This window comes from Lycorma delicatula, chromosome 1 (genome assembly GCF_047948215.1).
Source record: "Lycorma delicatula isolate Av1 chromosome 1, ASM4794821v1, whole genome shotgun sequence".
NCBI lineage: Eukaryota > Metazoa > Arthropoda > Insecta > Hemiptera > Fulgoridae > Lycorma > Lycorma delicatula.
Genome location: NC_134455.1, coordinates 336146136 through 336165106, shown reverse-complemented (window position 1 = coordinate 336165106; position 18971 = coordinate 336146136). Strand labels below are relative to the sequence as shown.

At 27.8% G+C, this 18971-nt stretch overlaps 2 protein-coding genes across 3 annotated transcripts in view; one reads left to right on the top strand and one right to left on the bottom strand.

Annotated features, from left to right (window-relative positions):
• The window catches only part of LOC142334293 (uncharacterized), a 187374-nt gene extending 184281 nt beyond the window's left edge, over positions 1 to 3093 (top strand). Inside the window, exon 9 of one of the 2 annotated variants that reach the window (XM_075382215.1) lies at positions 2046 to 3093. In XM_075382215.1, the coding sequence (XP_075238330.1) occupies positions 2046 to 2374 (329 nt within the window). In that variant the 3' untranslated portion in view covers positions 2375 to 3093. The remainder of the gene's footprint in view (positions 1 to 2045) is intronic. The other variant, XM_075382216.1, reaches the window with a different exon arrangement.
• Positions 3094 to 13386: 10293 nt separating this feature from the next.
• The window catches only part of nst (phosphoglucomutase 3-like protein nst), a 49753-nt gene continuing 44168 nt past the window's right edge, over positions 13387 to 18971 (bottom strand). The window contains exon 10 of the mRNA XM_075382214.1: positions 13387 to 13749. Within this exon, the coding sequence (XP_075238329.1) occupies positions 13632 to 13749 (118 nt within the window). The 3' untranslated portion in view covers positions 13387 to 13631. The remainder of the gene's footprint in view (positions 13750 to 18971) is intronic.

Sequence of the window (18971 nt, the reverse complement as noted above, 5' to 3'; positions counted from 1 at the left end):
GTTTATGGATTTATATTTAAAATAGCTTATTCATAGACTGGTTCACCATTACTGACAAATATTGTTGAGAAAATAATATGATGTATGAAATTAAAATTAAAAAAAATAGATTTTAAATAATTATACTTTCATGTATACAAGAATGAAATTGTTGTAAGAAATTCAACAGCTTAAATTTGTATGATTTGTTTAAATTTATAACTGGGTTTCTACAGTAGAAAGTTTATTATATTTAATTTATGCAGCTTGTTATATGATTTTCAGTCTTTTAGTTATAATAATTTTGTGAATGAAAAATTTACTTAACAGTTGCCATTTTGTTTATATATATTTTTTTAACTAATGAGTACAAAGTTGTAGCTGTAATTTTAAAACCAATATCTACACTGTCTGCTATTGTAATAAATGTTAAGTATGTGTGTGTGTGTAGAAAAAATTCTCCATAACATATAATTTTCTAGTCGTTACTGTGACATAGATGCAACTTCAGTCATTGTTAGAATTTGTATTTTTACTTTTATAATTTTTTATGTGTTAAGATTTGACTCAAGAGTGGCTGAAAAAGTGTGACAAAAATAGTTATATACCTTTGCTTATACAGGCTTTATCAAAAAATTGTCCTTTGGGGCTTTGCCATATTCATATTAGAAAATATTGTTCACCAAGGATGCATTTTAGAGAAAACCTTTTGTTAGCAAATGTAGTCTTACATATTTTGATATTGTTTTCTTTCTAAAACTTTCTTTAATTTCACATATTTAAAAAAATAAATTTGGTTTGTACAGGAATATTTATTAAAGTGATAACATTATTTATTTCACTATTTACATGATGTGTGAAAGCTGAAAACATTTGAGTTCTTTTAATTTGTTAAAAGATTCTCTTTAGTATTACCAATAATTTTTTTTATTTGGTATTTGTAACTCACATTAGTAATAAGGTCATTAGCATTTTCATTAGAGTTGACTCTTTATTGAACCTACACAAGAATTAAACCCATTAGGTTCAGTACAGCAGACAAGTACAGTAATGTGCCTGCCAAGGCGGTCATGTATGTTTTATAATAGTAATTACATTTTTATTAATTTTGAGAGAAAATTTTAACAAATATCAGTTTAAGTTTAAACATATCAAGTTTATTAACAATTTTAATAAATCAAACGTCAAATTGATAAAATTTTGAATATGTTCACAGTTATAGAATAAAATGTTTAATTAGTCGCTAACTGTGACTGTGAAAAACAAAATTATTTTTTTATTGTAGAGAGAATGATGAAATAATAAAGTTTACCAAAGGAGAAAATTAATTTAATTAAACATGAAAAAAATAATAAAGTAATGAATGTATAACAAAGACAGAAGCAAAAGGGGCTAAAGGTTTTATCTTTTTTTTGTGTTATGTAAGATGATATGTGTATGCAGTGAAGACATGTAATGTGATTACAGTAATAAAGAATATGACAGATATTTAATATAATTGTTTTGTAAATGATCATAGGTAAGACTATAATTGCATTATACAAAAGATTACACTTATTAATTTAACCCCCTGATATTTCTAAATTAGTTCCAAATTTATTTGTATTTTTAAGGAACTGATTCCACCATTTATTTCTTGGGCTGCCAGGCAGTCTCCACCAGGTTTTCTTTTCCAAATTTATTCAGTGCTATGTTTAGCTATAAATTTACCATGCCCTATATGTCTTCCTGCTTCTCACTTTTAACATTAAATGTCAGTCTTCAATTAGCTCCCTCAACTCTCCGTTCTTTCTGATTTCTCATGTTATTATTTTAAACAGTTTGGTAACAGTGTTTAGAATAATCTAGTTTTTCTTCATATTAACTGCACTTTTTTCTTTCAGACATTGTTCTTTTTTAATTATACATGTAACTAAGTATTGTATGTTGGATATTATGCCAGCCCAGTTTTGAATGTTGCAAGGATCTATTCTTATTATTAATTATCAGTAAAATTATGGTTTATTATAAGTATATACAATTAATATGTAGTACAAGATACTAATTACATTTTCATTTTATTGCAGAATTGTCTGAAGTCGTTACAATCAGTGAAAGTGAGGATGAGACATCATTTAATAAACTGCAACAACAAATAGAAGTAAATGCTGTCGCATCAGATATTCCTAGTAACAGAAATCAATATGTAGAACATTTTATTACAGAATCTGTAGACTCTGATACTCAGGGAAAAGGAAGAGAAACTGAGGAAGAAGATGAAATACAAGAAATTAATATGGAAGCAAACATGGATGATGGTAACCTTCGAAGAATGGTGATGGAAGTGATTTTTGGAGGACAAGCGGCTGTGCGAACTGATCTAAAACAATGCCATGATTTAAAATTACAGAAGTAGAATATTTTGTCAGTAATGTATTTATTTAAATCCTTTAATTTTTATCTATTTTTTTTAGTTAAAGATGTTTTGTAATTTATTTATACAAAAAAAAAAGTTATTTTTGTATTTATTAAGTTATAAATTTATTATTATTTATTATAAATTTATTTATAAGATAATGAATTTATATTTGTTGTTAAAATTACATGGCTATAGGATTACAAAGTAGTACAGAGATGTTTAATGTGTTAATTATTATTAGACACAATAAGGATTGGATTTAAGTCATTAATGGTTTTTTTCCTTTTCTTTTTTTTTTTTTGATAAGTATTAGGTTTAACTTTTTAAAAAACTCAACAAATTTTTATTTTTACTAAAAAATTACATTATGGATGGATAGCTTAAGTTTCCCCTTTGAGTGAATGTTCTCTTTTTAGGAGGATTGAATTCATAAAGTGTATATGATATTTTTATATTCTAATAAAAGACTGAATTTTTAAATTTTAAACTCTATATGCCTTAGAAAGCATAGAAAAATTTAATGTGTAATTTTGCTTGCCACTTCAGAGTTAAATTTTGGAATGATTGTTCTTCTAATGGAAAATTTGATTTTTTTGTGTATTTTGATAAGACGTCTAACTAAACTGAAGTTACTTATTTCTTGGTTTAAAACAAGTTCCATGTAAAGAACTGTATACTTTCAAGTTGTAAATAAATATTTGATTTGTTCCATTGTGTTTCTACGTTTTACATTTGTATATATGAATCTAATAAACCAGCCTGCTTCAACCTTACTGCAAAGAAAAGTTAAAATTTGTTTTCAATTGCTTCCTTTCATATGCTGTCTTCAAGAATAAAAATTATGAAACCTTTAAACTGTTATATTTTGCCAGTAATGTTATCTCAATGTCATTTTTATAACATCATTTTATTACTTTGTCCACGGTAATTTGTACTTAACTAGAGAAGAGCAAAAACATTATTATCAGTTTAAAGAAAAATAAGTTAAGATATTGGAATCCAAGAAACATTAATTGCAATGGTGAGAGTAAAAAATTATCTACACTTTTTGTTCTACAATTTATTTACATAAAGGTAAGAATTCAACATATACATAATTTTTCTACATAGTCACCTCCCTTGTCAATGCACTTGGTCCAGTGGTTCTCAAGCTTGCACATTCCTCCCAAGAAGGTTTTCAGTTGCTTGCAAAGCCACTTTTGCACTGCTTCCTGCACACTTTAAAACTGTGGAAAATCAATGACCTTGCAAAGCATCCTTGAGCACCCAAACAGATGAAAGTTGGAGGGAGTAAGATCTGGGTTATAGGGAGTTTATTCCAATGCTTCAAAATTCACCTTCATTAGTTAAAAACTTCATGATTATATGTTGTGCAATAGATGACTCTTGCTCACTCATGGCTGTATTGACGACAGAACAGAGTGGAGGAGCTAACCAAGCTGGTTCCCCCTCTCTAACACAGTGAACATTAACCCCCCACTCTACCATCCAACTCAGAACTGCTTGCTGCATAGAATAGCAAAATTACCATTACAATTTGATTCACCCTTGTATTTTCTTTCCTTCTGCTGAAGTAAATCATAAAACATAAGCAAAAGTCTTTTAGTGTTATAAATAAGCCTGACTGAAGAGTTCTAATTTGTATTTAATACTCAGTAATCGGCAAACAAAATAAAATGTTTTGTTTAACGCAAGATTCTAAAATGAATCTTGAAATGTACAAAATGAAATACCAAAACGTATAAAAAAATAATAAATTTTGATATTGCACAATTTAGATTAATGAGTTGTTTGTTGGAAATATCATGCGCAGGCAACACTTGTATATGTTTTCTGTAACAGACTTTACACGATCCGGAGTGTGAATGATTTCAAAGCTTGCACTCATTCAAGTAAAAATATTTTACCATCAAGCTTTACTTTTCTGTTCATCTGATTAAAAATGAGTGTGCAGTTCATATGGAAAGTACTAAAATAAAAGGAATATCTTATTTAGCAAATGTGTTCAATTGAAATGTACTTAGGTTGAATGTAAAATTTCTTTAGGAGAAAATGTTATATTAGTATCCAGCTTTGAGATATGAGTAAGGCTCTCGATTGGATTTTATTTGACCCTTCTATTGAGAAAACTATTAGATTAGAGTATGACTTCAAATTTTTACGTTATAAAATAAATATGTGTAAAATACAAATTGTGAAAGTCTAATGGCAATAATGGTATAACATTTTTCTCATCAGTCAGTAATTGAGATTTACTTTCAGATTGGTTGGAAATTGCAACCCATAGAGGAGGAATAAGTGGTTTGAAACCAACATGTGAATAAGAACTCCTTGTTTTTAACTTATAGAGAGATTATAATTTATAAAAAACTGTTAAGTTAAAAAATACCTATTTTTATTTGAGATATATTACAGTAATTATTTTTGAAGAGGAAGTTTTAAAAGTTATTAATCTATAAGAAATATACTAATTTATTTAATCTTTAAAAAGTCTCAGTTGTCTGTATTATTACTAATCTGCACCATTATAAAGGCTGCTAAGAGTTGTAGTTCTCCCAAAAAAACATTAAGTTACTTGTTCATAGAATTTAGTATATTCAGTGTCATGAAAAATACTGAAAGTGTACATGAAAAATTGAAAGCATGTTGTAAAATGTAACACAAGTTCTTACTTCTACAATACAAGAAAATAAATAAATTAATTACCTCAGCCCTTTTAAAGCTTAACTAAATACCCACAGATTAGGGATGTGAATTTGCCTTTCTTAAAAAAAAAGTTTAATTATTTACATAGCATCAGTTAATGTGCATTGTTATTAACTAATAACAATGAATTACTATAATTATTAGTTTATTTAAATTAATATATTTACACATAACATATATTTTTCAGTGGTTACAGAACAAGGAGGACACTGCATAGTAATGTAGAAAAGCTGACTTTCAATTTTTAAGCTGACTATCTAATTTTTAAGTTCTTATGCTCTTATTTTTTTATTGTATTATTTTTATATTTATACAATGGACACCTTCATGAGAAAATCCCATGTATATTATTATTTATTAACTTGTCTAATAATACATCATATTCATGCACAAATGAATAAATCTGAAAAATATTCACCATCACCTTTTACATTTTAGGTTTGAACCTATTATCTGTGTTGATCCATCTCAATGGATTCAGCTGTATTAATTTGGATGAGATTATAGAAATAATTTTAACATTACATTAAATATATTTTAGCTTTGCCAACATTGTTATGGGTTACGGGTTAATATGTAATCTCTTCTGTCCATTTTTGACTATTTTTTCAATTGTCAAGACACAAAAAATATAAATCTTAAAAGTTTTTAGGATCTTTTAACTTGATTACTCGATCTTATCCACAAAATAATATTGAAAATATTTGAGTTGTTTGATAGTCAATATACAAGGTGCTTCTAAAATGGTGGGTTGACTATACTTTTTCAGATTCTACTTGTAAAATGAATATTCTTAGGAAAAATGGCAATTTCTCCTTAGTTCTCCCCATGTCCTCCATTTTGTTATTTTTATATATAAAAATTTATAGAGAAATCACATTTTGTAAGTGTCTTTGTAATAAAGTTTTAAAATTAGAAAAAATCAGGTCTTTGCAAATTACAAAATGGCGGCCATTTTTATTTTTCAGTTTATATCTCCATAGATATAAGTTTTATCAAAATGTATGTTATTTGCTAAAATATTTAGCCTTTTATTTTGAACAAAGTGACATTTTATTTTTTTAAATCGGTTAACAAATAGCTGAGTTATGGCAGAAAATTGATAATTTTGAGGCTTGTCCTCCACTTTATGTTCAATTCAATTAAATATTAATTGTTTTTATTTATTGTTAATAATATTGTAAATTAGTATCAAATTAAATATTAATTTTCCTACAATAAAGTCTAACATTACATAATAATAATAACACAATTTATATTATTTTTTCAACTTTGAATACTTTACACAAGACTGTTACTGCTGATCATGTTAATGTGTAAAAATGAAGCTTCTTTCAACAGGAATAGTGTTCAAAACTACCACAACCAGTGTATCTGGAGCATCAAGAATTCTTACGATACCTTCGAAAGTAGCCATCAATAAAACTTTTTCCTTAACATACCGGCAGGTATTTTTAATGACTGCCTTTTGGGTTTTGTCATTCTACTAAATCATTTAATTGGAGAAAATTATCTTGCTCATTTGCCAAAAATCTTACACATTTTTTGGAACTTCTACAATTAAGAGGAAATATGTGGTTTCACTACAATGGAGCTCCAGCACATTTCAGTCAGTTGGTATCAGATTTCCTGCATGAAACTTTCCATGAAAAAATTGATAGGCCATGGAGGGCCAGTGCCCTGGCCTACCCAATCACCTGACTTAAATTCTCTTGACTTCTACCTGTGAGGCCATTTGAAATATATTGTTTATTCAACTCCAATATTCAACATTGAGGATCTTCAACAGAAAAAGACTCGAGACTTGTGTAATCTCTACTGGTGGACACTGAACATCTCTTATAACTTTTAACAAGTGTTAACTGTTTATTAAAAAAAAAAAAAAAAAAATGTACCTAATGTTCTACAACAATTAATGTAAGATTATCACAGGTAATTGTTTTATTTTTTTAATTATTAGTTCTACTATTGTGAGAAAATTATTACTTAATTTGATACTAATTTACAGTATTAGAATTAACAATAAATAAAACAAAATTTAGTCGAATTGAATCTAAAGTGGAGGACATGAAGACACAAAATTACATCAATTTTCTGCTATAACTCGGCTATTTGTTAACCAATTTAAAAAAGTAAAATTCATTTTGTTCAAAATAAAAGGCTTAATATTTTAGCAATAACATACACTTTGATAAAACTTATATTTATTGAGATAACAAATTGAAAAATACAAGTAGCCACCATTTTGTAATTTGCGAAGATATTAAGTCCTGATTTTTCTAATTTTAAAACTTTTATTACAAAGACACAAAATATTAATGTGATTCCTCTATCTGAACTTGAGATATAAACTTTTATATAAAAATAACAAAATGGCGGACAGGCGGAAAACAAAGGAGAAATTGCCATTTTTCCTATGGATAATTTATAGCCAGCCAACCATTTCAGAAACACGGTATAATTTTGAAAAATAACATTAAAAATAAGAATAAAAAGACTGAGTAATACATACCTTCATTACTGAAAAAAAGGTATTTTTAACTTCTAGCAAATATCTCTGAATGAGTTGAAAAGACAACAGACTAGTATCCCAAATAAGGTTCACATTTTTTTCACACTTATTGTAACTTAATATTCTGAGAACATCTCCTGATACATTCTACTCATAGGAAGTCAAACAGCCAACATAGTGTGCATGGAGATTGTAGGATATAAGAATATAAGAGGTTAAAGGCTCTCCTCATCTGTTATGTTTATTTTTTATTTGAATTACAACTTTTCTAAGTATTAAAAAATTGTTTGACAAAGGTAATGGGTTAATTCTAAATAATATGGAAATCCAATATGTTATTTTATTGGAAATAAATTGATGGATGTATAGTAAGAATTAATTTATTAACTGAAATTTAGTCTTTTTATATCATGGTACTATATTTTTTTTATAATTTGGTAGTTTTCTCTTAATTTCATTAAAAAAATACTATTAAGATTTATCATATTTAACATTGATGAATGTTAATGTTATGGGAAATTAGATGGATCCAAAGACAAACTCAATGAAATATTTATTTAAACTGGTCATACTAATGTAATTAATCTCTCTAAAGTTACAAATTTCTTTAAAAGTACATTTATTAGTCCATTTTCATATTTGTCTTAAGAAAATGTTTTTAAAACCGTCTATCAAGTGTGAAAAGTTTGTAACACAGCTGAAGTTATGCAGAACCACCATTATACTACATATATACAAAGCCATTCAAATAATTGTGTATTAAGCAGTGATTGAAAACATTTTTAACATTTATAGTAAGATATAGTAGTTCTGTAATTTCTAAATTTTTTTTTAATATAACTCATATAATTAATTATATTTCTTGCAATACTATGTATGTAGCAAACATATGATTTTTTTCTATGTTTTTTAAAAAGAAATTTAACATTTTTTCTGGGTTTGAACATTTATTTATAAATTTAACATTATTTATAACTGAGTAATTGTATTTTCCAGGAAGTTACTACACCTTTTATTCCATGCAAATTTTCCTTTTTCAGAAATGTATTTTTTTAATTAGATTTGTAATATTTCCTGTTAAATATAATATAAACAAACACACATTAGTTTAACATATAAATATAAAAATAAGTTCCATGCAACCTTAGCTGAATCTTCCATCTAATCTGTGGCTAACTTCATCAAATCTTGATTAAATTCATCAAAAAATCAGTTAAAAATCTGTAAACTAATTGTGTTTTCTAACTACGTATTTAGGCAATGTATTTTGGAAGACAGCGCAAAAGTAAAGTATTTCCATTGCTTTATAACTATATTTAGATTATCTAGTAGAGAATAGACAAATAAAAAGAGATATTGGACCAACAAAAATTGATGTAATGTTCATTTTCATTTACAAGAAAAAGAGATATTTTTACAAATATCTCCAAAAGTAAGTGTTCCATTTAAAATTATAAAATGATTTTCTATTTTGGTTGTTATACAGTAAAAATTGATTGAGATACAGCTTTTAAAATAACATTTTTTTGACTTTTTGAAAAATCTAATTTTAACAAACTATTTTCATGATTTACTCAAAAACTGAGTCTCTTGCATAAAAGATTTACAGTTTTTTATGGACCTAAACTTTATTACTTTTTAAGGCAGATATAATTTTTATTTTCATTCCATTAATCTATGAGAAAAATTTTCCTAAACAGCAAAACATCAAATAAGGTGTATTTTAAAAATGAGATTATTTTTACTGGCCTAATTTTCTTTTTAAATGACTTCATTCAGTTCACACAGCATGTTTTTTCCATCTTTCTGCACAGTTTCTTGCCACTCATAGATGTACTTGAAAAATAAAGCTCATGGTCTCTTCATATCCCTCACTTCTACTTGATAATATTCATGATTCCTTTCTTCCATTCAGTACCATCCCACCAATTTTTTCCATTTTGCTAGGTTTCAGCCATCACCATATCACTGAATCTTTCACCTCATTCTGTGATCATTACTGCAATGTTGATAATAATCGCTACACTCTGGCTTCAAATTCCTTGTATCTTCCAAAAATTCTTGCTAACCACCAATGCTTGCTCATTTTTACATTTTTGTTCCCTTTTACCGCATATTCCTGACACTTACAGTTTGGAAGAAAAAGTGCCTCTGGTGTATTTCATTACTCCAGATTAGATTTCAATTGAACTTGAAACAAATGTTCCTTGCTTCACATCTTTCAATTTACAGATATTATGGAATATTATGGATATTTTGCTTGTACAATGAGTTTGTATTCTATTCTGTGCCCCTATAAATTTCAGCAATAATTCTAATTGTTTTAGTTTTCAGTTGCTTGCAATCTTAATCTTTGTTGCCCCTTCAATTTTTACCTTTTACACTTCTTTCCAAAACTACATTAATAAACCCAGGATTTATTGGGTGAGAATTTGCCAGTCTCCCAGTTTGTCTCATATCAAGGTTCCTGACATATAACCATTAAAAGTTCAGATTATTATATACTGCTTTTATTTCTGGAATAGGATTAATTTTTGCTTCAAGAAATTTAATAATGGAAAAAAATTAATGCCAATAGATTATGTTTGATAATGGACCACGATATATGAACTTAAGATATATGGTTACGTGTTATGGTTATGATATACGATATTATGATATATGGTTATGATATACGTTTGATATATGGACCACGATGCATAGGAAGCAATTGCAGCTATGCTCTTGCAGTAAAAAATCTCAGCATCAGTTAATACTACCTTTAGTCCTGCTATTTTCACACCATAGTTGGCAAACTATAGAATAAAAACAAATGTTTTCTGTTAAGATACACATAAAACACTATTAAAATTATATAATACAGTCATAAGGAAAATTATGTATTTAAATTTTTTCAACAAATCAAGTTTTCAGTACGGTTGAAAATCAATTTTTAGTGAAAAATTTCTTTAAGAAATGAGCTATTCAAACCCTTCCTTTATAATTTTTTTTGTTAAGATGATATTTCCACTAAAGCATATAAATTAAGTTATTACATGCAAGCTAGTTGCTTTAACCACATTTCATTGCTAAAATGGGAATTCTTCATTAATCTGTGGTGTTAAAATTAGCCAATGTTCACACCTAAACCTTTACCAGCTTAAAATTAAGTACAGACTAGAGAAATAGTAGAGCTTGGTCTAATGCATTATATTGTCATTAAGAGTAATGGAAAGATAACACAATAAATTTATAAGGGAATTTTTTTTATAAAATATATAAATAACTTTTTGTATAAAGCAATTTTTTTAAATGTTCTGTTGTGAAATAAAGTTAATTTATATAATAACAAAATGCTACTGCCTCACCAAAAATAAACAAATTTGATCCTATCATGTTGGTTATTTTTATTACAATGATGTGTGTATATTATATGTAAGACATTGATATAATAACATGTGATGTGCTAACTGTATGTACGCTGAAATTTTTTGTTACAATATGAATCAGGATATTTAAATGACACTGCATTTATGTTACAAAGTTTTACTTGTCAAATGTAGTGATTATATAATTAGGAGATAAATATAAATTTACCAGGTTTATTTCTAATCTGTCTAAAATTACAATAAGAATAACAACAGTATAACATGATGGAATAAGAGTGCCTAAATTATTAAAACAATAAAGCGAGGAATTTTTTGGGTTGACTAATGCTTATTAAAAACATTCCCTTAAAGTAAATAAATCAAAATAAATTTTTTATTCTCATCAGTACATAATAAATATTAGATTATATGTATCGCATTATTATAAAATAAATTCTGCCATTCTTTTTAGCAAAGATTACATTCATAAATATAAACACAACATATTTAATTTTCTAAATATCAGCCTACACAATTCATACATATGGGCACCAGATAAAATGACATATTTTATATGGAATAATTATATGTAGGAAAAATAAATATCTAATGATTATGACAAGCTTAGTATTTTATTTACATACTTTAGAGCAAAACAAATGATTTTTTTTTTTTTTTGCTGATGAAATTGGCAAAACAACTCTGTTTTGATTTTTTTACAGAAATCATTACCATTAATAAGAATACTATCTCAGCAATCAGCAGTGTTACGTATACCTGAAAAGCACAATGCAATGATTTACAGTTAAATGGTTATAATTCATCTAGTGGGGCTGCTATTGTAGAATTTTAATTCCTTTTAAACAATTATGTTCAGAAATAGATACAGTTGTGCCATTTGCAAAAATAGTTACAATAAATGGCTCAAGATTTTGAGGTACATCATTAATAAACAATAGTAAAAAGCAAGGACCAAGAACACTTCCCTGAGCCACACTGTGTTCTACATCTTGAACCGAGGACGTAAATGTTAAAAGTATATTCTCATAAAAAGATTAAATTTCGGCTATTTGTTTACAATTGTAAAGGTATGAATTTAACCAATTGTAAGCAGTTCTTTGATACCACAGCTACTAATTTTTTTTTGTAACTAAAAAATGTGCAACTAAATCGAATGCTTTACTGAGATCGCATAAAATTGAAAATTTTGTTGTCTATTTTACAACAGGAAAATTTCAGCACGGTTTTAGGAAATATCTACTGACATAGCATTTTGTCAGTAGCATTTTATCTACTGACATATCTATGTCAGTAGATATTTCCTAAAACCGTGCTGAAAGTTTGTCAATTCATTTGACAATTGTAAATTAATTGCTAAACCTTTCTTAAGGAGGGAATAACAGACATTTTAATGCTGCTAGGGAATACTCCATTGTTGAAAGATTCATTTAATTAAATTTGTAACAGTGATAATAATAGCATCTACAACTTACATTTAAATACTAACAAGAATATTGTTTCTATCCATTGAATATCTATTCTATATTTAAAATAAAAGTTTTAACTTCCTGGGTATAAACAGGAAGTAAAAATACTGATTCATCAACAAAACTATTCAAGGTTAGTGGCTTTGTTTGTAATACTAGAAAATAAATTAGTATTTCTTTTCACACTCCTCTCGCACCTGAATAGGAGATGATATAACGGAAGTTGAATTCTTTTGTATTTTTTTCTAAACAGTCTATTTTCAAATCCACTTTCATTTTTTATGACTACCTATGTATTTTTAGATTTATTGTTTGAATTAGGTATTATAATACAATCTTTTAGCAGTACAAATTTACAAAGGGTAAATTCATTGGTAATTTTTCTAATAATCAGACAAATTATTTTTAGACATTTTTCTGAGATTCCTTAGCATAGAGCTAGATTTAACATTCAGCTAGATTTAATTAATCCATTCATTTTTCTTTTTGCATTTAAACAGTTCCTGTTTTACTAAAGGACAAGCTAGAAAGAAAGCCTAATTTTATTACTTTCCCAATTTATTTCTAACTATAATGTTGTTAGGTTTAGGTTTCTTACTGAATATCACCCTTTTGAAAGAAAAAAGTAATCACTAGTCACACATGTACATTAACAATGTCATCTGCAAAAAACAAGATAAAATAACAAGAAAACATTGGCTTCTGACTCAACAATAGCGCTAATGACAACAAAACCAGAGTTTCACATGGAGGAGCTTATAAATAGGTTCTAGAGAGCTAACGTCTTTTTGTTCTTTGAAGTCAACATTTTTTTTTTTAGTATTTCAACAAGCTAATATTTTAATTGTCAATGTATTTTTATTAGTTATAGTGAGGTACGAGTGTACAATGGTTATGTGTACGAGTGTACAGTGGTTATGGTTTATGTACGAGGTTATTTGAAAAAGCTACAAACCATTATTTATAAATATATATATATTAATACAAATGTTTTTACAAAAATGTTTATTAATATTTATCAAAATACTGATATTAACCCAATACCGATAAAATATATAATATTAGTTAATTATAATTTTATTAGTTATAAAAAAATAAGGCTCAGGTAAAAAATTTTTAATATGCAATATTTCACAGCCGTTATAAGTTGCTATAAAACAGAAAGGCTAAAAGCTGTTTATAGGAAAACAATAAATAATCCACTAAATGCCTCCTGCCAAACACCGAACAATATCAACCACTTCAGCTGCAAGTTTGTCAGCATCCTCTTGTGTAGATGCTTCTGCATACACACGAACAACATCTTCTGTACCAGAAGGCCTAAAACATGATCACAGACAATGTATTCGTATGTACATCATAATACATCAATGTATTCGTAGTTACATCATTCTATTATGCAATCATTTTATTCTGGGAATAAAGTAACACAGGAATTATAAGAGAAACTCACTTACCTAAGTTTGAACAATCAAGATTACGTAAAATCTTGTTTTCAGTTGCAATACGCTCTTTTTAACTACTTACTCTGAACTGAGAAAATAACATTTCAACAGTCCAATTACCTAACACTTTACAAGCTCACAACTAATTCTTACAAATCTAATTCTTACAAATGCTTGACCTGTGAATCAGTAATTAGCTGGAAATGTTACAGTAATACTTGGAAGTCGAAATTTCCAAGGAGCTTAAATGTACACGTGGACAACAGACCATTCATAATTTCTGCAATTCCTGTTCAAAATTTTTCAACAATCAGAACACATTTAGTTCCAGTTCATTTAGATTAACAGTATTTCATAGAACTCAGCAACATAAATTTACCTTTTAATTGAAAGTTACAGTTTAAATACTCTGAATAAATCTTTAACTTTCTGTTTTCAATCACAGAAATTGGAAAGGACTGAAAATGCTTAAATCCTTTACTTTAGTGCTTTATATCCTTTACTCTCCATAAGAAGTAGTAAAAGCTCCATGTAGGCAAATGGGAGCCCTGAATAAGATGGTTATAACCTTAGATCTGATAGTTCTGCGATACCTAAATTGTTTCAGAACTTAGATTCTTGGAAATTCAAGGATATGAACTAAGGATAAAATTACAACAAAACAATATTTAATAAACTGATTCCAATAGATTACTAAACTTAAAAAATTTTATTAAATATTATATTTTATAGAAAATTTACCAGTGATTGATAATCATATACGTCATTGCCTCTTAAGATCTATTTTTACAGATAGAGTAACTTATATTATAACAGATGGAACTCCTATATTATGATTGAATTTGGTAAAAGAGATTATTATAAGGTAGGATAATGTACAGTAGTACAAGATGGTGATCCAGTCTCTCATAATTCATTCAAGTCCATTACTTTTAAGAAAAGCTTGTGCATTGAAGTTTATTAAAAAAAAAAGAAGAATTATCCCTGCCAGTAAAATTAATATAATCACATATATATTTTATTATTATTATTTGTGTTAGATATTAAGTATTACAACAAACATATGCTCTGAAGACCATATGCTCTGAAGACCTTAACGCTCATTCCAACAGAGGGAAACCAGCATCTTCAACTAAATGTAAATAGGATAAAAAATGTGTAAACTTTAATAAAAGGACAAATTTAACATAATTCAATCTCTATATAAGTTCCTTTATCATAGTTAATGGAATTGTTTTGATGAATTCAGAAAGTCAGTGATTAATTAATTTTTTAGTAGAGAATAAAAATCTACTGAATCCATTGTAACTTACTTGATGAACAATAAAGATATATCATTTGATAATTATACTTAAAATCTAAGATAAATATTATACACAGAGGCAATTATTGAATTGATGTAAAACCATTAATTTTAGGTTTTTGTAATGAGTAGTTTTGTTTCACCACTTTTCATTCTCTTTTCACCCACGTACTCTTCACTACACATTTGATAAAGAAGTTTTTATTATAGGTGTGAAGGAAATGACACCAAAAGTTCATTGACATTTGCAAACACATGGCCCATTACAGTTTGGTAATAGGTATTACAGTTTATGTGGGTCCAGGGTTATTTTCTAAAGGATGTTCTTAGTCACAATTAGTAGTTTAAGTTGTATTTTTTCAAACATGTAATGTTTGAAAAAAATAAAATTGAATGTATCAATTTTGAAATTATTTGAGGTAGAAAACGGTAAAACAATGTTGCTGAACTTTTCCAAAATTTGTTACCAGTTTTCTAGTTCATTTTTTAACTGATTTCCTTTATTGATGAAGAATAATTGAAAACATCTAAAATAATATTTTAGATGTTTATCTATTTCTACTTAAAAATTTAAAACCCTGAACATTTAGAAAAAGTTCCTGAATAAGAAAAATCTTTTAGATTTGTTTTACATTAATACTAATATTTTTTAGAAGTAATCTCAATAAATGTTTTACTAAATTGCATTTGAAATAAGATAGTAGTCAAGAATCCAATGCCTTAGTTTATTTTTTTGAATTCCAAATATACAGTGGTAGTCAAGGTGACAACCAAATTTAAAAAAAAATTCTCTACTTATCACTGATGAAGTTTTCACCAAGATGTACCTACTACCTAAAGATAGTGTGAATAGTTAAAATGGAATGACTACCAGCCAATGTTCTAATTTTCATAAAAATATAATAGCATCTATGCCTCTTGTATACACATCACTATACCAAATCTTTTCATATAAAATCTTTCATATAAATCTTTTCACTCCAATTATTTCAGAAATATTGAGCAAAATAGACACAAATATACAGACAAATACTCTCACATCCTTACAGACAGAACTCTGAGACTTCAACCATAAAAAAAATACCCATGATCATCCATTACAATAATTTTCCATATTGTAGTAATTTATAACAACTAAAAAAGAAAACTCAACACAAAAAAAAAAACAAAAAAAGGACCATTCTGTTAGCATAGAATATTTATAAAAGAAGAGTATACGATCTTTTAATAGAGCTAATCTAATAAAATTATGATTACACAATCATTAGAAATTAAAAATAATTAAAACTGTCCTCTTGGAAAGGTAAAGGTACCTTGAAGTTAGAAGTTTTTCTGTAATGGAAGCAAGGATTGAAGGTGAACTTGCAGAAGATGGATGCAATTGATAGACATTTTTTTTTTCATTAGTCACCTAAATGGTTTGATAATATTATCTTCCCCATTAAAATACATGTGTGTCCGGGGTTAATTATCCAAAATTGTTAATTAAATTTAAGAAATACACAAAACCTGGGACAAACCTTCAGTGAAACTGTACTAGATTCATTGAGCTATCAGTCTTTTGCATATGTCACTAAATATGAGTTTAAATTGTACAAAAAATGTTGAAAACATGAAAACTCAAGACCTAATTGATCTACTGGCTTGATAGGCAATGGCTTAAAACGCTTGAAAAATCAAGACACACCTAATGAGGCCTCACCCAAAATTTTTCCTCAACTAAAAATCAAGATACTAGTGAACATTGGTTTTCCTTATAACATGGTAAGAAAAATGCTAAAATGCTGGCAGCAGCCCCCTATAGTTTACATATAAAATTAATTTAATCATCAAGTATACAATATAAAAAGGATAAATATTTTTCATGATTATTTTGTCACACTTTTTTAATTTTTATTTAAAAAATATTTAAAATAAATAAAACTGAAATCTTACATTAAATGTCTAGTTTTATCCAAATAACAACCTATCATGTGTTGAAAGATTGGTCTAGTAATTCTAAAAAAAATAAAAATAAATGCATATTGAACTACTAAATTAAGAAGAAAACTTTTAACAAACGGTCAAAATCAAAAAATGCTGAAACAATGGTTCATACAGCGAGTTGGGTTGCAAATTACTAACTTCCATCAGTAATTATAATTCAGATTGTAGAGAATTTTTTGTATCTTGATAAGAAAGAAAATTAGTACAGTTAAATTATAAGAATAATACAATAATACTCATACAGCACAGTAGTTAACAAATGAAGCAGAGACCTGCTTTGTTAATGTTGATAGCAAGAGGATTTGACACTGACATACATTTGAATATTATTTTCTACTATCGATTAAATTGTTGGCCATTGCAAACAATTTTTATTATAGTTAACGAAATTATAACTTAATTATTATTTTACTGTAAGTCCTTTACTTACACTATGTTTTCAAGAAAACACTCAATATAATGTCACCTAATTCTTAATGGTAATTATTTCAGATTCTTGTAAAATAAATTAATACTATAAAATAAAGTCATTGCTCTTCACTATCCCTGGAATCAGATTCTTCGTCATCAAAATTCATAATGGTACTACTGTTTGTTATATATCTGTGATGGTACACATATTCTACATTTTTATATGTTGATATATACTGTGTCCGTAAAATAATAGTAAGATCTTATATTGTTATAACTTCAGAACAAAGCATTGTAGAGAGATGAACAGCACATTAAATGAAAGAGAAACACTCCATATGCAAAAGCTAGTGCATGCGCATTGTGTTTCCAGTACATGCAAGCAGCATGTGCACATTAGTCATCATGTTTTCAGTGCAGAGGTAGGTTCAATATGTATTGTGGCTTGTTATGTTTGAGTTTACATGTATTAGGCATAAATACAGTCGTGTGTGCAATGAAGACCCCTCCCACATGAAAATAGCATTCAATGATGAGACAAACAACTCAAAGAGACATGCAGCTCATTGAAGCAAACACGTCCAGCCCGGTCATCACTGTCTGATGAAACAATTGAAGATGCAAAAAAGTTTCTTGTATATCCCAAAGAAATCTGTGCGGAAGTGTTCTAGACAGTTGGGCATTCCTAAAACAATTGTTCACAATGTATTAAGACAGTTAAATTTCACTGCATATGAAATTCATTGTTACAACTTTATCCACAGGGCAAAGTGAAATTATTTGATTTTGCTGTAGGCATTTTGCATGTTAGAGCACGATGATGATTTTTTAAACAAGTTCATTTTCAGTGATGAAGCAACATTTTATGTTTCTGGACAAGTACATCATAATGTTTATATATGAATTACTGAACCTCCGCATGTTGTTATTGAACATCAGTGTGACAGTGAAAAAGTGAATGTTTGGTGTGCTATTGGATGGGACATTGGATGGGTTATTGGTTCCTTCTTTTTTTCTGAAAAATTAATAATGGGGAATATTTTCCTGAATATGTAAAAAGGGAATGCAGTGCCACAAATACCAGGGAATTCCATTTTCCAGTTAGACGGATCTCCTTTACATTTTACCGAAATCGTGCAGGATTTTCTTAAAAAAACATTTCCTCAGCGATGGGTTAGATGAGAAGGGCGAATTGCCTCGCCCCTGCGATCTACAGATCTTACCCCTATGGATTTCTATTTTTGATGTTAATGTAAAATGTATTCCATTCAAGTTTGAAATCTGGACCATTTAAGAAAAAAGATCAGTGAAGAGGTTTCTTCTATCACATTTGATGTTCTTTGCCATGTGTGGCAAGAGACTAAATATTGTCTTGACGTCTGCAGGGCAGTTTGGAG